The sequence below is a fragment of the Oncorhynchus nerka genome, linkage group LG21 (genome assembly GCF_034236695.1).
Source record: "Oncorhynchus nerka isolate Pitt River linkage group LG21, Oner_Uvic_2.0, whole genome shotgun sequence".
Classification (NCBI taxonomy): domain Eukaryota; kingdom Metazoa; phylum Chordata; class Actinopteri; order Salmoniformes; family Salmonidae; genus Oncorhynchus; species Oncorhynchus nerka.
Genome location: NC_088416.1, coordinates 19,465,582 through 19,484,836, shown reverse-complemented (window position 1 = coordinate 19,484,836; position 19,255 = coordinate 19,465,582). Strand labels below are relative to the sequence as shown.

At 42.2% G+C, this 19,255-nt stretch overlaps 1 protein-coding gene and 1 non-coding gene across 2 annotated transcripts in view; both read right to left on the bottom strand.

The window, feature by feature from the left end:
* The window catches only part of LOC115104030 (sodium channel protein type 4 subunit alpha B-like), a 38,927-nt gene extending 22,005 nt beyond the window's left edge, over window positions 1–16,922 (bottom strand). The window contains exons 1-13 of the mRNA XM_029625177.2: window positions 16,838–16,922; window positions 16,495–16,623; window positions 14,773–14,864; window positions 14,084–14,380; window positions 12,446–12,509; window positions 12,121–12,262; window positions 11,695–11,907; window positions 11,201–11,425; window positions 10,404–10,524; window positions 9,736–9,974; window positions 9,372–9,545; window positions 7,029–7,385; window positions 5,743–6,219 (exon numbers count right to left, since the gene is read on the bottom strand). Of these exons, the coding sequence (XP_029481037.2) occupies window positions 5,743–6,219; window positions 7,029–7,385; window positions 9,372–9,545; window positions 9,736–9,974; window positions 10,404–10,524; window positions 11,201–11,425; window positions 11,695–11,907; window positions 12,121–12,262; window positions 12,446–12,509; window positions 14,084–14,380; window positions 14,773–14,864; window positions 16,495–16,623; window positions 16,838–16,917 (2,610 nt within the window). The 5' untranslated portion in view covers window positions 16,918–16,922. The remainder of the gene's footprint in view (window positions 1–5,742; window positions 6,220–7,028; window positions 7,386–9,371; window positions 9,546–9,735; window positions 9,975–10,403; window positions 10,525–11,200; window positions 11,426–11,694; window positions 11,908–12,120; window positions 12,263–12,445; window positions 12,510–14,083; window positions 14,381–14,772; window positions 14,865–16,494; window positions 16,624–16,837) is intronic.
* On the bottom strand, window positions 3,151–3,204 carry LOC115104421 (U7 small nuclear RNA). The gene has a single exon (XR_003859726.1). It is a non-coding gene; the product is annotated as a U7 small nuclear RNA (small nuclear RNA).
* Window positions 16,923–19,255: the final 2,333 nt, after the last annotated feature.

Below are 19,255 nucleotides of genomic sequence, written 5' to 3'. Positions count from 1 at the left end.
GTCATTGGTCACTATCTTCCTCCTCTTGTGCACTGAAACCACTGAAGTCATCTCCTTCGGTGTCGGAGTTGAATAGCCTCAGAATTGCTTCATCCGATGTTGGATCGTTTTCATTGTCGCTCTCGTCACTTTCATCCGGAGGCAAATACCCTGCTGAGCTCATGCTGCCCCTTCAACACGCAGCAGTCCAGCCTTTCGAAACCCGTTGATGATAGTGGATTTTTTGACAATGCTCCACGCTGTCAGGACCCACTGGCAGACTTGACCATAAGTTGCTCTTCGCATGCGGCCCGTTTTAGTGAAGGATTTCTCCCCACTTGTCATCCAAGCCTCCCACTGAACATGGAGCGCCACCTTAAATGCACGATTTACACTGATGTCGAGTGGCTGCAAATACTTTGGGTCATCTGCTTTTCTTCCCTCTGAAAGGTTTGTTGTCTTTTTGCACTGAGTCAGTTCCTCACGCTTCTGTTTACAAAGTCTTATAATCGACTCATTAAGGCCAAGCTCCCATGCAGCAGCTCTATTTCCTTTTCCAACAAGCCAGATCGATCGCCTTCAACTTGAAAGCTGCATCATATGCATTTCTCCGTGTCTTTGCCATGATGAGGGTGACAAAATTACTACCGTAATCAGAATGATGGGAAGTTTGAGCGCGCGCGATTTACGTCACATTATGTGACGGTGCTCAGTTTTTTGGTGGCATGAATCTTGTGAAAGCGGGAAAAATCCATAAATTAGCCGAGTCATTGTATAAACCGCGAGGTTCAAAGTGTGGGAATAAAGTAGCGGCTTATAGTCCGGAAATTACGGTACATGTTCTCATTCACCCCTTTTAGATGTGTGTGTATTATGTAGTTCTTGGGGAATTGTTAGATTACTTGTTAGATATTACTGCACTGTCAGTACCAGAAGCACCTGCATTAAGCTACACTCGCATTAACATTTGCTAACCATGTGTATGTGACCAATAACATTTGATTTGATTTGAGCTGTTCTTGCCATAATATGGACTTGGTATTTTACCAAATAGGGCTATCTTCTGTATACCACCGCTATCTTGTCACAACACAACTGATTGGTTTAAACGCATTAAGAAGGAAAGAAATTCCACAAATGAACTTTTAACAGGGCACACCTGTTGATTGAAATGCATTCCAGGTGACTACCTCATGAAGCTAGTTGAGAGAATGCCAAAAGTGTGCAAAGCTGTCATCAAAGCTACTATGAAGAATCTCAAATCTCAAATATACACTGCTCAAAAAAATAAAGGGAACACTTAAACAACACAATGTAACTCCAAGTCAATCACACTTCTGTGAAATCAAACTGTCCACTTAGGAAGCAACACTGATTGACAATAAATGTCACATGCTGTTGTGCAAATGGAATAGACAACAGGTGGAAATTATAGGCAATTAGCAAGACACCCCCAATAAAGGAGTGGTTCTGCAGGTGGTGACCACAGACTACTTCTCAGTTCCTTTGCTTCCTGGCTGATGATTTGGTCACTTTTGAATGCTGGCGGTGCTTTCATTCTAGTGGTAGCATGACGTTTGGCATTTGCCAGAGAACACCAAGATTGGCAAATTCGCCACTGGCACCCTGTGCTTCCTCACAGATGAAAGCAGGTTCACACTGAGCACGTGACAGACGTGACAGAGTCTGGAGACACCGTGGAGAACGTTCTGCTGCCTGCAACATCCTCCAGCATGACCGGTTTGGCGGTGGGGTGGCATTTCTTTGGGGGGCCGCACAGCCCTCCATGTGCTCGACAGAGGTAGCCTGACTGCCATTAGGTACCGAGATGAAATCCTCAGACCCCTTGTGAGACCATATGCGGTTGGCCCTGGGTTCCTCCTCATGCAAGACAATGCTAGACCTCATGTGGCTGGAGTGTGTCAGCAGTTCCTGCAAGAGGAAGGCATTGATGCTATTTACTGGCCCGCCCGTTCCCCAGACCTGAATCCAATTGAGCACATCTGGGACATCATGTCTCACTCCATCCACCAATGCCACGTTGCACCACAGACTGTCCAGGAGTTGGCGGATGCTTTAGTCCAGGTCTGGGAGGAGATCCCTCAGGAGACCATCCGCCACCTCATCAGAAGCATGCCCAGGCATTGTAGGGAGGACATACAGGCACGTGGAGGCCACACACACTACTGAGCCTCATTTTGACTTGTTTTAAGGACATTACATCAAAGTTGGATCAGCCTGTAGTGTGGTTTTCCACTTTAATTTTGAGTGTGACTCCAAATCCAGACCTCCATGGGTTGATACATTTGATTTCCATTGATCATTTTTGTGTGATTTTGTTGTTAGCACATTCAACTACGTAAAGAAAAAAGTTTTGAATTTTTAATAAGAATATTTCATTCATACAGATCTAGGATGTGTTATTTTAGTGTTCCCTTTATTTTTTTGAGCAGTGTATTTTGATTTGTTCAATACTTTTTTGGTTACTACCATATGTGTTATTTCATAGTTTGGATATCTTCACTACTATTCTACAATGTAGAAAAAATAAAGAAAAACCCTGGAATGAGTAGGTGTGTCCAAACTTTTGACTGGTACTGTATATACAGCATAAAAATATCTAACTTTCACAGATTTTTATTTGTACCCCGACACAGTAAGAGTATGAGTGGTGTGAAGTGTTTCCTTTAGGAGTGTGTGTGAGCATGCAGGTAGCTGTGTGTGTGTCAGGTTTGCTAAACATGCTGCGCTGGTCTTCTTTCCCACGCTCCGTCTTACAGTCACATGGTCTCTCCTCTCTTTGCAACCAGACGATCAGAGATAGATGGATGTTCTCTCTGTAGCAGAGGCAGTATGTGATCTTTATGAGCTTCTATCTGGGTCTGATGACACTGATCCCAGTAAATTGTTTTGCAGTCTTTACAGCAGTATTCACTGAAGTGTTTTTGTGGAGCAAAGTCTGCTGAAACTATACAGTGAATACTGTAGTGTATGCAGTTAACTATAATATAATTAATGTAGTTAAAGAAAACTGTAGTATATAGTATAGTAATTTAATGTAGTGTTTTTGCGGATTGTAGTATACTGTAGTATTTACCGTAGTGTTTTTGATGACTGTAGTATACTGTAATATTTACTGTAGTGTTTTACTTTTATCTTTAACATAGAAGTGAAGGCCTTCTCCTTTAGGAAACCTACTGGAGAAATACTAAAAGAGCAAATTTCCCATAACCTGCAGGTAGGTCGGTAGGACTGGGGTCTGAATGGATAGTTCAGAGCTTCTGCTCTTTTCTATAACTTATAGGGAACATAATATATGACCTATACTTGGCATGTAGGTTTCTCACTTGTCACAAATTGGGATATGGGGGGAGGGGAATGGGTAGGGTATATGCAAATTAAATACTGTAGTATTTACAATAGTCGTGTTTTTGCGGACTGTACTGTTTTTGAGGACATGACTGGAGTATTTACTATTTGGGATCCACGGTATATCGGTGAACATATCGGAATCGGACGATATTAGCTAAAAATGCCAACATCGGTATCGGCCGATGTTAGAAACCTATGTCAAAGCTACCATGCATTCCTATATGACGTAGATACATGACGTAATAATGCCACATAGAATTTGGCGCTACACGTGCAACACAGCATTCCTAACCTAGCCCACACAATGCCTGCTGTGCGGATCGAGCAGTCAACAAGCGAGACAACTCAAAGGCGAAATCCATTAAAGATAAGATAATGGAATTCATTGCCCTTGAACGGCAACCATTCTCTGTCGTGGGTGATGTTGGCTTTCGCCGACTGGTCGAGCACCGGTACACAGTACCAAGTGCGCTATTTTTTAAATGTTGCCCTATCGGAGTTTCACAATAATAGCGTCACTGCTATTAGCTTCACGACATACATACTATGGAATGCCGTTTGGGTCTTTGCATGTTAAACAAAATACAGTAGCACTGTCAAAGCTGTACAAAAAAGTCTGCAAACAAGCAAACACCGGCCACAAACGATGTGTTTACAATACCGCTTTGGTAATAAAGCATCATTTGTTCGAACGCAACTTCTGGGGTATCTAGCTTTAGCTTGGTATCTAGCTAGCACTAATACAACCAGCCTGAAAACAATGACCAGTAGAAACTGCAGTCATTTTGATTATTCTTAGCAATGATTTAGGAATCTTTGTGAGTAATATTAGCTAGGTTGCCGCTAGCTGGCTGCTTATAATGTTAGCTTCGGGCAACAGGGTTAAGTAGCTGGCTAGCGATTTATTTTCATGAACTGAAGTTCAATTTCAATAGGCGAACAACATCTGGCTAGTGAGGCTCAACCAGACAGGGTTATGTGTTGTGAAGCTAGCTGCAATAATGATTAGGAACAGTAGTGGAATTTGCGGTTTGCCTTCAAAATAAAATAATGTCATTGACAGTGATGCAAATAAATACAAATAGTAGAATTATGCCATACTTTTATTTTGAAGGCTAATAGATGGGTCCGACCACCATTAATCAAATAAGATCTGTCTTATAAATTAGGGTTATTTTAGATGATGACACCTAGCTATATAGTTAGCTAGCTAACTATAGTTACTGAAACAGATGCCGTGTCATTTGACAAGTCAAAAACTGTTATTTGACGTGTATCTTTTTTGACACAGAAAGACCCAAACGGTGTTCCATAGAAATCCTGGTTGAGAATGAAAAGACTGAACAAATGAACAACGAAGCAGCACAGCAAGTAAGTGAAAGAAATTGGTTTTGATTATGTTTTACTGCTAATGGGGAAACACGCAAATGCCTCAAAAATAACTTCTTGGTCATGTGGTGTGTGTGTGTATGTGTGTGTGTGTGACCTTTACAGCCGAATGTGAAACAGCCTGGATTCGAACCAGGGTCTGTAGTGACGCCTCTTGCACTGAGATGCAGAGCCTTATACCGCTGCGTCCATGTGTGTGTTAACTATTTCACTGTACTAGAATGCTTAAAAGGCCGCAAAAATTTAAAATATTGGTTATCGTAATCGTAATTGTTTTGTTTTTTTGGCAAGGAAAATATTGGATTTCGGTATCGGACAAACATGTCATATCGGTGCAATATTGTAGTATTTACTATAGTTTTCTACAGTATACAGTGCTACAACATTCTGTAGTAAGTACTACACATGATCGAGGGATACTACAGTGTGCAGTACAGTATTCAACAGTATAATACATATTACTACATAATTCTATAGTAAGTACTGTAGTATTATATAGTAAACTGTAGGATTTTTTTTATGTGGGTAGTCTACCCTGCATGTCAGCAGCAGACATAATTATTTTGATTGTCACAGCAGAACAAAAATACTGTAGTTTGCTTCAGTGATTTGGCTATAAGAAACCAAAGACCCCATAAAACGTACCAAAAGGAAAATGTTCTTTATCTTATCCACATTACAATAATACTGATACTGAATAGAATAATACTAGTACTAATAAAATTGGCAATTGATAACAATATATGATGTGCATATGCTTGTATATTGGTTATTTCTCTTGTCAGTATGAAGCCTTAGTCTTGATAACTCTCTATATTGCTTGTAATAAACGCTCAAAATATAACCCACTGGGCACAGACATCAATTCAACATCTATTCCACGTTGGATCAACGGAATTTCATTGAACGGACATGGAAACAATGTCGATTCAACCAGTGTGTGTCCAGTGGGAACGGATGTCTGTGTCATGTTTTACTCATCAATAATGCAAAAGGTCTTACCTCAGTATCCTCTTTAGCATCTCCATTTGCACCTTCTCCTTCTTCCTCTTCAGAGATGTCATCCTCATCATCATCCGACTCCATTTTGGCAATAGGTACATCCAGGGTCAAATTGTCATTTGTAAGAAATCCACTTGGGTTAACATCATCTATCCAAACGTCAAGCATTGTGAGCTCCAAATCAGCCTTTGGGTTGTCACTGGAGATTATATTTTTCAAAGCCAAGCTGCCCTTTGGGAGGCCGTCCACATCCCCATTACTACCCCCATTACCGTCAGCCCCGTCTCCATCCTCCTTAGGCTGCTTCCCTATGATAATGCAGAACTGCTGGATGACGTAGGCCTTGGCCCAGTCGATGCCTCTGGTGATCCTGCCGGTGGCGATCTGCAGGTTGTTCATCTCCCCGTCCTCATCTGGAGCCGCCAGGTTGTCACCGCTGAATGAGCTCAGCAGCAAGGCCAAGAAGAGGTTCAACACCTGGATGGATAGTTAGAACAACTGGCATTATTTTTTTGTTATTATTGTCCCCCATGCTCTTGAACCAGGGTAGTGAAATGATAATTTACCAAATTATTTTCTGGTTAATAGTGTTAAAGGTTTTCTAAAACGTTTTCCAGAGGTCAGTCAGACAGTGACTGTGTAACTTTACCTCTCAATAGTATCTAACAGTGGTATTGGACTGACCTCAAACGCCTGTTACATCATCAGTAGACTTAAGGCTGCCCCCTCCATGATTCCTGTAAGCCCTCTGCTATTTTCTCTATGCCACCTGCCCCAGTGGATCCCCAAACACCCCAAGGTCAGAACTGCTGGCGAATATCATGGAGCTAATAATAGCCCCTCCATTGAGTGAATGGTGTGTATCCTATTCGATGCCCCTGTTAGTCTATGGGATTCTCCCGGGAGTTCAGACAGAAAGCCCTGTTTGTCTTTGGCACATCGTTTGTTGTCAGGCTTTCGCTACCTCAACTGACATAGCTATTTCCTCTCTTCGTCCTATGAATAACCAAAGAGGAAACACAACCAGTTTCGTTTACAGTGAAGTACCGCCTGGTATCCATCAAAAGAATGGAGCTGGCATAATCGACTCAACATCTCACAGCAACATAAGCGCTGCATCTGTGGTATGTGCACTGTACGCATGGAGCGCTCCACCGAACACGCTCCCTGATCTCTCATTGTGTGTATATTACACCTTTTGAGAAATCCATGAATTAACTAAACAACAAAATAGTTCAATGCCCAACCTCCAGTGCCCACATCCCATGGTTCAATGCATCACTCACCACTAGGTTACCGATGACCATGACCATCATGAAGACAACGAGACACATGCCCTGTCCGGCCACCTCCATGCACTCCCACATGGTCTCGATCCACTCTCCGCACAGCACCCGGAAGATGATGAGAAAAGCGTGAAAGAAGTCATGCATGTGCCAGCGAGGCAGCTCGCAGTCCAAGGAGATCTTGCAGACACACTCTTTGTAGCTCTTGCCGAAGAGCTGCATGCCCACCACGGCGAAGATGAAGACGATGATGGCCAGAACCAGGGTGAGGTTACCCAGTGCGCCCACTGAATTACCGATGATCTTGATTAGCATGTTGAGTGTGGGCCAGGATTTGGCCAGCTTGAAAACACGCATCTGCCCCCAAAACAATCAGAGACATTATTAGGTTACATCGGGCTGGTTTCCCAGAAACTTGATTTTCCATTGAGCTGTGTCCAGAAAACTGGCCAATAATTAGGTTTGTAGAGTTAGTATCACTGCCTAATGTGATGTTAATCTTGCATAGGGTTGCAGAGGGAGGGCATATTACGGGTCACTTTTAAAGTTTACCAGTATACGACCAACGTTTTTTGTAACTTTCTAGTTTTTTAAAAGTTTTTTTAAAATCACATGACATCTAGTGATCTTTGTGGGTACTTCAGATTATCACAGATGTCTGGAATTATCTATGGCCCTCTGTGTGGCTTTATCACATGTAAACTATTTACTGAACAAAAATATAAACGCAACATGTAGTGCTGGTCCCATGTTTCATAAGATGATATAAAAGGTCTCAGAAATGTTCCATAAGCACAGATTTTGTGCACAAACTTGTTTACATTGCTTTTAGAGAGCGTTACTCCTTTGCCAAGATAATCCATCCACCTGGCAGGTGTGGCATATCAAGAAGCTGATTAAACAGCATGATCATTACACAGGTGCACCTTGTGCTGAGGACAATAAAAAGCCACTCTAAAATGTGCAGTTTTGTCACACAACACAACGTCACAGATGTCTCAAGTTTTGACGGAACATGCAATTGGCATGCTGACTGCAGGAAAGTCCACCAGAGCTGTTGCCAGAGAATTTCTCAACCATAAACCACCTCCGATGTCATTTTAGAGGATTTGTCAGTACGTCCAACCAGCCTCACAACTGCAGACCACGTGTAACCATGCCAGCCCAGGAGCTCAACATCCTTCATTCTTCCTCTGTGAGATGGTCTGAGACCAACTACCTGGAGAGCTGATTAAACTGAGAAGTATTTCTGTCTGTATGTAATAAAGCCCTTTTGTGGGTAAAACCTCATTCTGATTGGCTGGCCTGGCTCCCGAGTGGGTAGGCCTATGGCCTTCCAGGCCCACCCATGGCTGCGCCCCTGCCCAGTCAATGTGAAATCCATAGATTAGGGCCTAATTGATTTCCTTATATGAACTGTAATTCAGTAAAATCATTGAAATTGTTGCATGTTGAATTTATATATATATATTTTTTTACAGAAGATTTAAAACATGCAATATACCTGCAATGAAGCCTCTCAACAACTACATCACATTAGTAATCTAACAGACTCACATCCAGAGCGACACACAGAAGCAACCAGGGTCAACTCCCTGCTCAAGTGCACGTCGACAGATCTCCCAAAAGGTCAAAAACGGGCACCCGAACCAACGATCCATCAGCAACCAGCCCAATCTCCCAACCGCCAAGGTCACCAGCCCGTTTATATATTTTTTTGTATATATAAAATAATAAATAATCAAAAAAATGTAACGACAAAGCTGCAAAACATGATCCTAAATATAAACCATCAATTTAGTGAATGCAATTGGTGTTTGATATGAGGGTGGCAATATGTTTACAAAAGATTTTCACACCTATTTATTTGACTGTCAATACATAGTGTTTTACTATGTCTTTATTGTAAATGTTGTAGCGTCAAACTGATGGCAGTTGTGAAAAAAGGTCAATAGTTGGAAGTGTTGCAGAGTTGACTAAAAATAATGCCATTGTTTATTAGACGCTTCTATCATTAATTAGGCTCTTTTCTATTCAACCATATAGTCTATCCACTAGACATTAATGGACAGTATGGACACAGATATACAAAATGAGTCATATGAATACATAATATACATGCTATTCAAGTATAAATGACCAAAGTTACCACAGATTGCCATAGATGACCTGCTAATTACCCAAATTACAGAAGATTCCCGTAACTTTGGTAAATTACCCAGCAGTTTGCAACCCTACTCTTGCAACTATTTTATGAAAATGCTTTGATCTATCGGGATCCATTCTCACTGCACAGTTACACTGAGAGAGAATGTTCTAAACTTTGGGTGGAGTTACTCTCACCAGGCGGAAGGAACGTAGCACGGATAGACCTTCGACGTTGGCCAGCCCCAGCTCCACCAGGCTCATTGTCACAATGATGCTGTCAAAGATGTTCCACCCGACCTGGAAGTAGTAGTACGGATCCATGGCGATGAGCTTCAGCACCATCTCTGCTGTGAAGATTCCTGTGAAGACCTGTACAAGAGATGAGAGAGGGGAGCCTCGTGACTTATATTGAAAACTGTGCCATGTGTAGATATGCAGATTCTGCACTGTGAACCTGCATTTTTAACATGATCATTTTGAGCGAGAGATTTCTAAGGTATCCCTGTCATGGCTTCAGAAGAGGTGAAGTGGAAGAGCATCATTAATGAAGGTAACTCACCAAGTTCCCCACACTCAGCACTTCTTCAAACTCTGGCGTCATGGGGTAGTGCTCCATGGCCATGAACATGGTGTTGAGTACAATGCAGATGGTGATACCCAAGTCCACGAATGGGTCCATCACTATGAAAAACATCCACTTCTTGAAAGTCACCCAGGGCACACAGCAGTTCCATTTCAGGAAGATGTCTGAACACTTGTACCAGCAAGGCGGACAAGGTCTCAGTTCCTCCTCCAAATCTGTTGGAATGAGGGTAAAGGAGGAGGGTGTTAGTTATTTTGTACACAACCCTTCACGATAAGGATTTTTTGAATGGGTTCATGATTTGTTTTCAACCTTTATTTATTGTTTGCAGCACCTAAAGTTCAAAAATATTATTAAAGTCTATGTAGGTCTTGTAACGTGTAAGGCCTTGGGTTGTAGGTCTTATAGCTGAAGAAGCTGACACAATACGCCATCAGTGCATTAGATGGGAAACTTTGATGCTGAAACTCTGCATAACTCATAAAATAATATAAAAGAAACCCTTGCTCTAACACAGTGGCCAATTGGAACACGGGTATTGGTGGATATCACAGTCCTATACATCACATTCCAGTCCCACACAAGGATTCCTTAGGACATTTCATTTCGCGTATACAGATCCATTGCGATTTGTGACAGTTTACCATCCATGTCATCTTGGCTGTAGACACTGGATGAACTGGGCGTCTTCTTCTGGAGGCCTACTACTTCCAGCTGGTCCTTACTCCCCTTGGGTCCACTGGCCCTCTTCAACACAACAGCAGACTGTAGAACAAAGAGAAACAAGACACACTTATCCATCAGGCGCATAGCAACACACTTTTTAAAAAAATCTGTGTTTTACCCCCTTTTTTTCTCCCTAATTTCGACCTTGTCTCATCGCTGCAACTCCTCAACGGGCTTGGGAGGCGAAGGTCGCGTCATGCGTCCTCCGAAGCATGACACGCCAAACCACGCTTCTTAACTCTCGCCCGCTTAACCTGGAAGCCGGCCGCACAAATGTGTCGGAGGACCTGACGACCGGCCCGCCCCAAGGAGTCGTTAGAGCGCAATGAGCCAAGAAAGCCCCCCCGGCCAAACCCTCCCCTAACCTGGATGACGCTGGGCCAATTGTGCGCCGCCCTATGGGACTCCCGATCATGGCCGGTTGTGATACAGCCCGGGATCGAACACGATACAGTGCCTTAGACACTGCTGCGCCACTCGGGAGGCCAGCAACCCACTTTTTCAGAGCCAAACCGAACCTCACCAAACCAAACTGTACTGAGTTGGTTACGCATTCATTGATTATGCATTCATCATTGTTCCTGAAACCGCCCTGAAAAGGAAAATGTGAATAAACAATATCTGAGCCAGCGCAGTTTGGTTCAGGTCGGCACATTACTGTGAAAAGGGTCATAACATCAAGAGCACAGCAACCCATCTGAGCCATGCAGCTCACCTCCTGGTCTGTCAGGACCTTGTTGGCGTTGGCACTGATCATTAGGCCTCCATTGGAGTCCTTTATAGCCTCGCTATAAAGGCTGGAGGACGTACACGCCTCATCATCAGCAACCTCTTCATCTGTCTTTTCACCTGTCTCTTTCTTAGATGTTCTACCGGACAGTGACGTCTGACTGCCAGCAATTTCAGCATGTTCATGGTGTTCATGATGCCTGTCATGTCTCTGTCAGTCAAATAACCAGAATCAAACAAACCAAGGACGAGAACGACCAACATGAGCAATAATCTGCAAATTAACACTTAGTATGATTACTAGGTATTTTTTGAATTCATCAAGTTCGTCAGACATTTGAATTGACTAACGAAATCTTTCTCTATCAACCATCATCTGATCAAAGAGTGCAATTTATTGTTTGTTGATTGGATTTATATATAGGGCCTTTTCTTCCCAGATGCTCAAAGCACTTTACATACATAGTAAGTTGATCACACCTCTTTGACCTCTGCTTCTCTCCTTTCCTTCAGCTGCACCATGATCATGGCATACTCCTCCTCCTTCTCCTTGGCCTCGGCCATGGTGGCCTCGTTCTGCTCGGCATACGCCATGGCCACCACAGCCAGGATCAGGTTGATCAGGTAGAACGAGCCCAGGAAGATCACCACCACAAAGAAAATCATATAGGTTTTCCCTGCTGAGCGAAGAGTCTATGGGTAAGGGGAGGGGGAAAGGCCAGTTAACTCACCAGGAAACCGAGTGAGTACTCTTTCTGTATCAATATCCCTGATGACACATAAGATTGCAATCTCTCAAATTCAAACCTGGTCTACCGGCTGATGTTACAGATGTAAATTTCAGGAAATGTCAGGAGCAAATACAGCTCTATGTCGTTGTCATCGAAGCACATGACGTATACGCACCAGCTGGAATAGATTTTCCCAGAAGTCCTGTGTCATGAGCCGAAATAGGGCAAGGTAGGCCCATCCAAAACTGTCGTAGCTTGTGTATCCATAGTTGGGATTCCCTCCGGCCTTCATACACGTGTATCCTTCAGGGCAATTTCTGTCAAAATGCCAATGAAGTGGCACAACAAATTGAATGGGACTTATGATCTTCAGCATTCAAAGATATGTTATATTTGAACTATGTTGAAATAATTTACACCATATATTGCATTATCAACAGAGACAAGGCAAGGCTATATAGCTACCCATATGCTCAACTCTGATATCCCCAAAAACCTACCCAGCATCAGAAGCGTTTCCACAAAGAAGAGGGTCTAACATTCCAGGAAGGAAGTAATGGTTCACTGGGGTAAAACAGAGAAGGGACCTCCATTAGAAAGTGCACCAAGTTGATATAACGCGCATTCGGAAAGTATTCAGCCTCTTTGACTTTTTCCACATTTTGTTAATTAACTTACAGCCTTATTTTAAAATTGATTAAATTGTTTTTGTTCCTCATCAATCTACACACAATATCCCATGATGATGAAGCAAAAACAGGTTTTTATATTTTTTTGCTAATTTATAAAAAAATAAATATATATATATCACATTTACATAAGTATTCAGACCCTTTACTTTGTTGAAGGCCCTTTAGCAGCAATCACAGCCCTGAGTCTACTTGGGTATGATGCTACAAGCTTGGCACACCAGTATTTGGGGAGTTTCTCCCATTCTTCTCTGCAGATCCTCTCAAGCTCTGTCAGGTTGGATGGGCAGCGTTAATGCACAGCTATTTTCAGGTCTCTCCGGAGATGTTCGATCGGGTTCAAGTCCGGGCTCTGGCTGGGCCACTCAAGGACATTCAGAGACTAGTCCCGAAGCCACTCCTGCGTTGTCTTGGCTGTGTGCTTAGGGTCGTTGTTCTGTTGGAAGGTGAACCTTCGCTCCAGTCTGAGGTTCTGAGCACTCTGGAGCAGGTTTTCATCAAGGATCTCTCTGTACTTTGCTCAGTTCATCTCTGCCTCGATTCTGACTAATCTCCCAGTCCCTGCCGTTGAAAAACACCCCCAAAGTATGATGCTGCCACCACCATGTTTCACCGTAGGGATGGTGCCAAGTTTACTCCAGACATGATGCTTGGCATTCAGGCCAAAGAGTTTAATCTTGGTTTCATCAGACCAGAGAATCTTGTTTCTCATGGTCTGACAGTCTTTAGGTGCCCTTTGGCAAACTGTCATGGGCTGTCATGTGTCTTCTACTGAGGAGTGGCTTCCGTCTGGCTACTCTAGCATAAAGGCCTGATTGGTGGAGTGCTGCAGAGATGGTTGTCCTTCTTAAAGTTTCTCCCATCTCCACATAGGAACTCTGGAGCTCTGTCAGAGTGATCATCGGGTTCTTGATCACCTCCCTGACCAAAGCTCTTCTCCCCCAATTGCTCAGTTTGGCCGGGCGGCCAGCTAAAGCAAGAGTCTTGGTGATTACAAACTTCTTCCATTTAAGAATGATGGAGGCCACTGTGTTCTTGGGGACCTTGAATACAGCATAAAGGTTTTGGTACCCTTCCCCAGATCTGTGCCTCGGCACAATCCTGTCTCGGAGCTCTACACACAATTCCTTCGACCTCATGGCTTGGTTTTCATGTAATCATGTAATCAAATCATCAGAGCAGCTCACAGATCACTGGACCTGTACATAGCCCATCTGTAAATAGCCCATCCAATTACCTCATCCCCATACTGTATTTCTTATTCAAATGTGTATACTACTTATAGAAATATATATACTTATACAGATTTACATACTTTTTTAAAACTATCAGTAAGTAAGTAACAGTAAGTGCCATGATAAATTCCCAATTAATATAATGTAATGGTTCATTAGGCCACTATCAACTCCCCTTCCACACATCAATGTGCCATCATAAACCTGTCAATACCTTTATCGTCGATGTATGCCTTGAAGTCCCACGTACTGTTGCTGCTGTTTGTGCCATTGTAGTCCATAACGTCATTAAAACCACTGGTGTCGTTGAAGGCCATAGTGATGTTGTCCATGTTGGTAGAGTTTAAACGCCATTCCACAGGGGGCCAGTAAACACACTTCTGCTTCAGGTTTCCCATGAACAGTTGAAGGCCGACCAGAGCGAACACAGCCAGGCAGAACACTGTTAGGATCATCACGTCAGCCAGCTTCTTCACTGACTGGATCAAAGCGCCCACAATGGTTTTCAGACCTTAAAATAACCACAAAAAAAACATTCAAATAATCTGTGATCTGAAAACTATTTGTCGAAGAATGAATAACATATCGTTGAGAATATTTGATTGTGCTTGATATCCTTGTTCTCTGTATGGTGTCATTAATAACCCATTTTTTATTGTGTAGCTTGCGGAGCATTGTGCTTATAATATAATAATAACAGATGCAATTTAGCAGATGCCTTTTTTCAAGGTGACTTACAGTACAAAACAGTGCGGGAATACAACCCAAAACAACCCTAGGGTTGCTAGCACCACACACTTACCAACTGAGCTACACAGGACCCAAAGCAGGTGTTCAAAAGCAGGTGGTGCAGTAAACAAACACACCCCAGTGGGATTTTGGACCTTCTTATGTGACACGTACCGGGAATTACGGTGATTGTTTTAAGGGCTCGGAGCACACGGAACGTCCTGAGGGCAGACACGTTGCCCAGGTCAACGAACTCTGTGAGGTACCTGCCGAGCACAAAACATGACAACACAACCAGCACATTAGAATAGAGGAGTTGACAGTTGATGTGTCAGTTGAACAAAAAAATCTGTTCAGATTCATGGACTTTAAATGTACATTTAATTCAATACCATTGGCTCAGTTGTTATTCCAACATAGAGGATCAGAGGGTTGCTATGGTAAAAGATATGGTTTAGCGGAGGATATGTTTAGCTCGGGGTAACTGTCCACTTCTAGAGCCAAATGGCAGTGTTATCTGTAAACTGACTGCAGAAGGCAGGCGTGCGACTAGACCAGTAAGACACCATATGGAGATTTATTTATGAAGTGGCATACGTCATGATGTGGCTGGGACTCACCAGCAAAAGTTTCAATGTTTGAAGGAGGATGACACTTACAAAAAAGACATTTGAAAGAAACTAGATCACATTGGGCTCCACAGAAACAAGGTCTGTTTCAGATTTTGATAGCAGGATCCTTAACCCACTTCTATGTACAGTAACTCAAATATTTGTAATATTTGATTTACATGATTGAAACTAGCTGGATGAACTGTATGGTGTTACTTTTCATCGGGGCTCCAAGGCCATATATAGTACAGTCACAGTGCAGCATTTTGGACCGCCACAGAACTTCAGCCATTTGGTACTGGGACAAACAAAGCCCGGAAGGAGGTGAGCACCTATAAATAGACCCAGAGTGTGGTGTGTGACCGTCCTTTGCAAGTGGACAAATATTTTCATTCATTTGGGGCTCCATGATAAAGCGAGGCAAGTGGTGTAGAAGGGCATTATGGAGAGAGAAAGGGATGGAGAGATATATTTTATATTTATATTTGAGTCATTTTGCAGACGGTCTTATCCAGAGCGATTTACAATTAGAACTCCTTAGCCAAACAAAAATGAAAACTTAGCTGCTTTAAAGAAAAGGAAATACATGCAAGCTTTTTACTGTTTACAAAAGACTAGTCGATCTGAGTCACAGAGTTCACACTTTTAGCAAACATCTGACCCTGGACGAGACACGGGGCAGGGAACATGTCCACAATAATGACAGGGAAGTGTCATGGTGGCAGACAGTTCCATTTCAGTCCAGTCATTTCAGGAAATGGATTGACATTCCCGTCATGAATTAAACGTTTCCCAATATTTCAACTTTGGTGAATAATGAATTTCACCTCACATTCTGAATTGACTGAGTTGAAATAGGACTCGACCTAAGGTGAGTGCACAGGTGTGAGGATCGGAGGCAGGGAGGACTAGCCCTTTCTAGGTGGTTTTGAGCGAATAAAGTTGTATTCTAGGTGGTTTTGACCAGGTCGTGGACGTGGAAGTCATCATCGTCGTATTTGATGTGGTAGACAGAGGGTTTAGAGAGGGAGTGAATGGGGAGAGAGAAAAAGTACATGGGGTGCTGGGGCCTGGGGGGAGGAGAGATAAGGAAGCAGACAAGGCCAGGGTCAAACTCATTAAGCCATTGGAGATGTCCTTTGACCTTCCTGACCTTTGACCTTACTCCTTCACTCATGCACACAGACACACAAAGAAACACAAATACACACACACTCTAACACCTGCCCCCGTGTCTAATGGTACTGCGCTGACGACTGACGGCAATCACTCTCCAAATACTCACGCCATGCTGATCACCATAAAATCCAGCCAGTTCCATGGATCTCGAAGGAATGTGAAATCTCCAACACAGAAGCCTCTGGAAAACACTTTAATTGTTGCCTCAAAGGTATAGATACCAGTGAAAACATATCTGTAATGCAAAAAAAAGGGGAAGAGAGAGAAGCTTTATAAAATAGCTTTTGGGGAAACTTTGTAGTGGTCAAAATGATTCTCAATAATGTTATGACCAACCTTTTAAATAAATACAAAAAATCACTGATATTTATATGAACATTTACATGTTTTTTTTTTATGTGCCCCCACCCCAAAACATTAATAATCTCCTACGTAGGTTTGAAACTTACTCAACAGTTTTACTCCATGCCGGAGGGTCACTCATCGTCATGAACACACAGTTGGACATGATTGTTAACATGATGAACATGCTAAATAATGTACCCATATTAAGGAAATAACATGGCATTATAATGGTATTCAAATCTAATTCTATGGACCAATTTAATTAGTTCATTTTTTAATAACAATTTTTATTTTATTTACATAAATTCATATGAATATAGTAATCGGTAGTCGCTAATGGGTGACATACTGGATTGTAAAAATCTTTAATATTACTAAAATCACATTATAAAATCACTACCTTTTCCCATCGAATGGCAGCTTCTGATACGAGTAGGGGGAGAGGTATGTTTCCTCATCAACAATTCACGGTGTTCCCGAAATTGAAAGCATCTCGAGCTCCTGTTCACCGGACCGGTAGTTTCTGATGCTAAAACTCATTCTTAATTAGATCAATTAGGTGTGTTGCAACTGTTGCCAAATAATGACATTAACATATATTGCTAAGGACGTGTGAGTAGGGTGACTCGCCTAGGTCTCAAACCCGAGCCACCAGCGCCAATGACGAACACCCTAACCACTGTCCCAAGAAGGGATATCTCTAAGGAATGTGCTTATTGGGCCAGTATAGTTAGGCCCTGTCCAGAACAAACCCTAACTCCTCCTCCCTACGTACATCTGAAAGAACTTAATATGCATAAATAACAAGGTGAATGCACTTTGAAGCAAATCTCATCTCTGTTAAAAGTACACCCAAGACAAACTTTCATTGATCCTAGTGATTCCAGAGTATCCTTAAAACAGGTCAATATGCCCCAACCAACATCAGACAGCTATGCAGAAAACCCTTACATTTTGAAATAAGTCAATCAAATCAATAATGAGAGAATAGTCAAATTAACTGATAACTGACACAGACATGATGGTGTAGCAGGAGTGACAGTGAGTTCAAATTCCAGGTGTTGAATAATAATTACATTATACACTGAGTGTACAAAACATTATGGACACCTGCTCTTTCCATGACATAGTCTGTCCAGGTGAAAGCTATGATCACTTATTGATGTCACTAGTTAAATCCCCTTCAATCAGTGTAGATTAAGCGGAAGAGACAGGTTGAGTGGAGTATGTTTTGTGGGACATTGATGGAAAATTCTCCAAACCCTCAGAAAACTGGACACTCAAACACTATGGGAACATTAAGGGTAACATTTCAAAAACGGTCTTTCTCCCTAGTATTGTAAACTGGGATGTAACTAAAAAATATCTATGATAAGTACAAAGCCATCCCCCTTCCCCACTTCAGCCAATTAGATCACGTCTCTCTGTTCCTACTCCCTAACCTACAAGCAGAAACTCAAGAGGGAGATACCAACACAGAGAATAGTGGGGCGCTGGTCAGCGGAGGCAGACTCAATGCTGCAGGACTGTTTTGAGAATGCTGATTAGAATATATTCAAAGATTCATCCACTCAGGACTCATCCACTGACATTGAGGAATATACACTGCCTACTCATTCAAGGGTTTTTCTTAATTTTTTTACTATTTTCTACATTGTAGAATAATAGTGAAGATATCAAAACTATTAAATAACACATATGGAATCATGTAGAAACCAAAAAAGTGTTAAACAAATCAAAATATATTTTATATTTGAGATTCTTCAAATAGCCACCCTTTGCCTTGATGACAACTTTGCACACTCTTGACATTCTCTCAACCAGCTTTATGAGATAGTCACCTGGAATGCATTTCAATTAACAGGTGTGCCTTCTTAAAAGTTAATTTGAGGAATTTCTTTCCTTCTTAATGTGTTCGAGCAATCAGTTGTGTTGTGACAAAGCAGGGAGGTATACAGAAGATAGCCCTATTTGGTAAAAGTTCATATTATGGCCAGAAAAGCTCAAATAAACAAAGAGAAATTAAGTCCATCATTGCTTTAAGACATGAAGATCACTCAATCCAGAAAATGTAAAGAACTTTGAACGTTTCTTCAAGTGCAGTCGCAAAAACCATCAAGCACTATGATGAACTGGCTCTCATGAAGACCACCACAGGAATGGAAGACCCAGAGTTCCCTCTGGCGAAGATGATAAGTTCATTAGAGTTACCAGCCTCAGAAATTGCAGCCCAAATAAATGCTTCCCAGAGTTCAAGTAACAGACACATCTCAACGTCAACTGTTCAAAGGAGACTGCGTGAATCAGGCATTCATGGTCAAATTGCTGCAAAGAAACCACTACTAAAAGACACCAGTAAGAAGAAGAGACTTGCTTGGGCCTAGAAACACGAGCAATGGACATTAGACCTGTGGAAATCTGTCCTTTCGTCTGGGGTCAAAATCTGAGATTCTTTGTTCCAACTTCTGTGTCTTTGTGAGATGTGGTGTGGGTTTATGAATGATCTCCGCATATATACATTT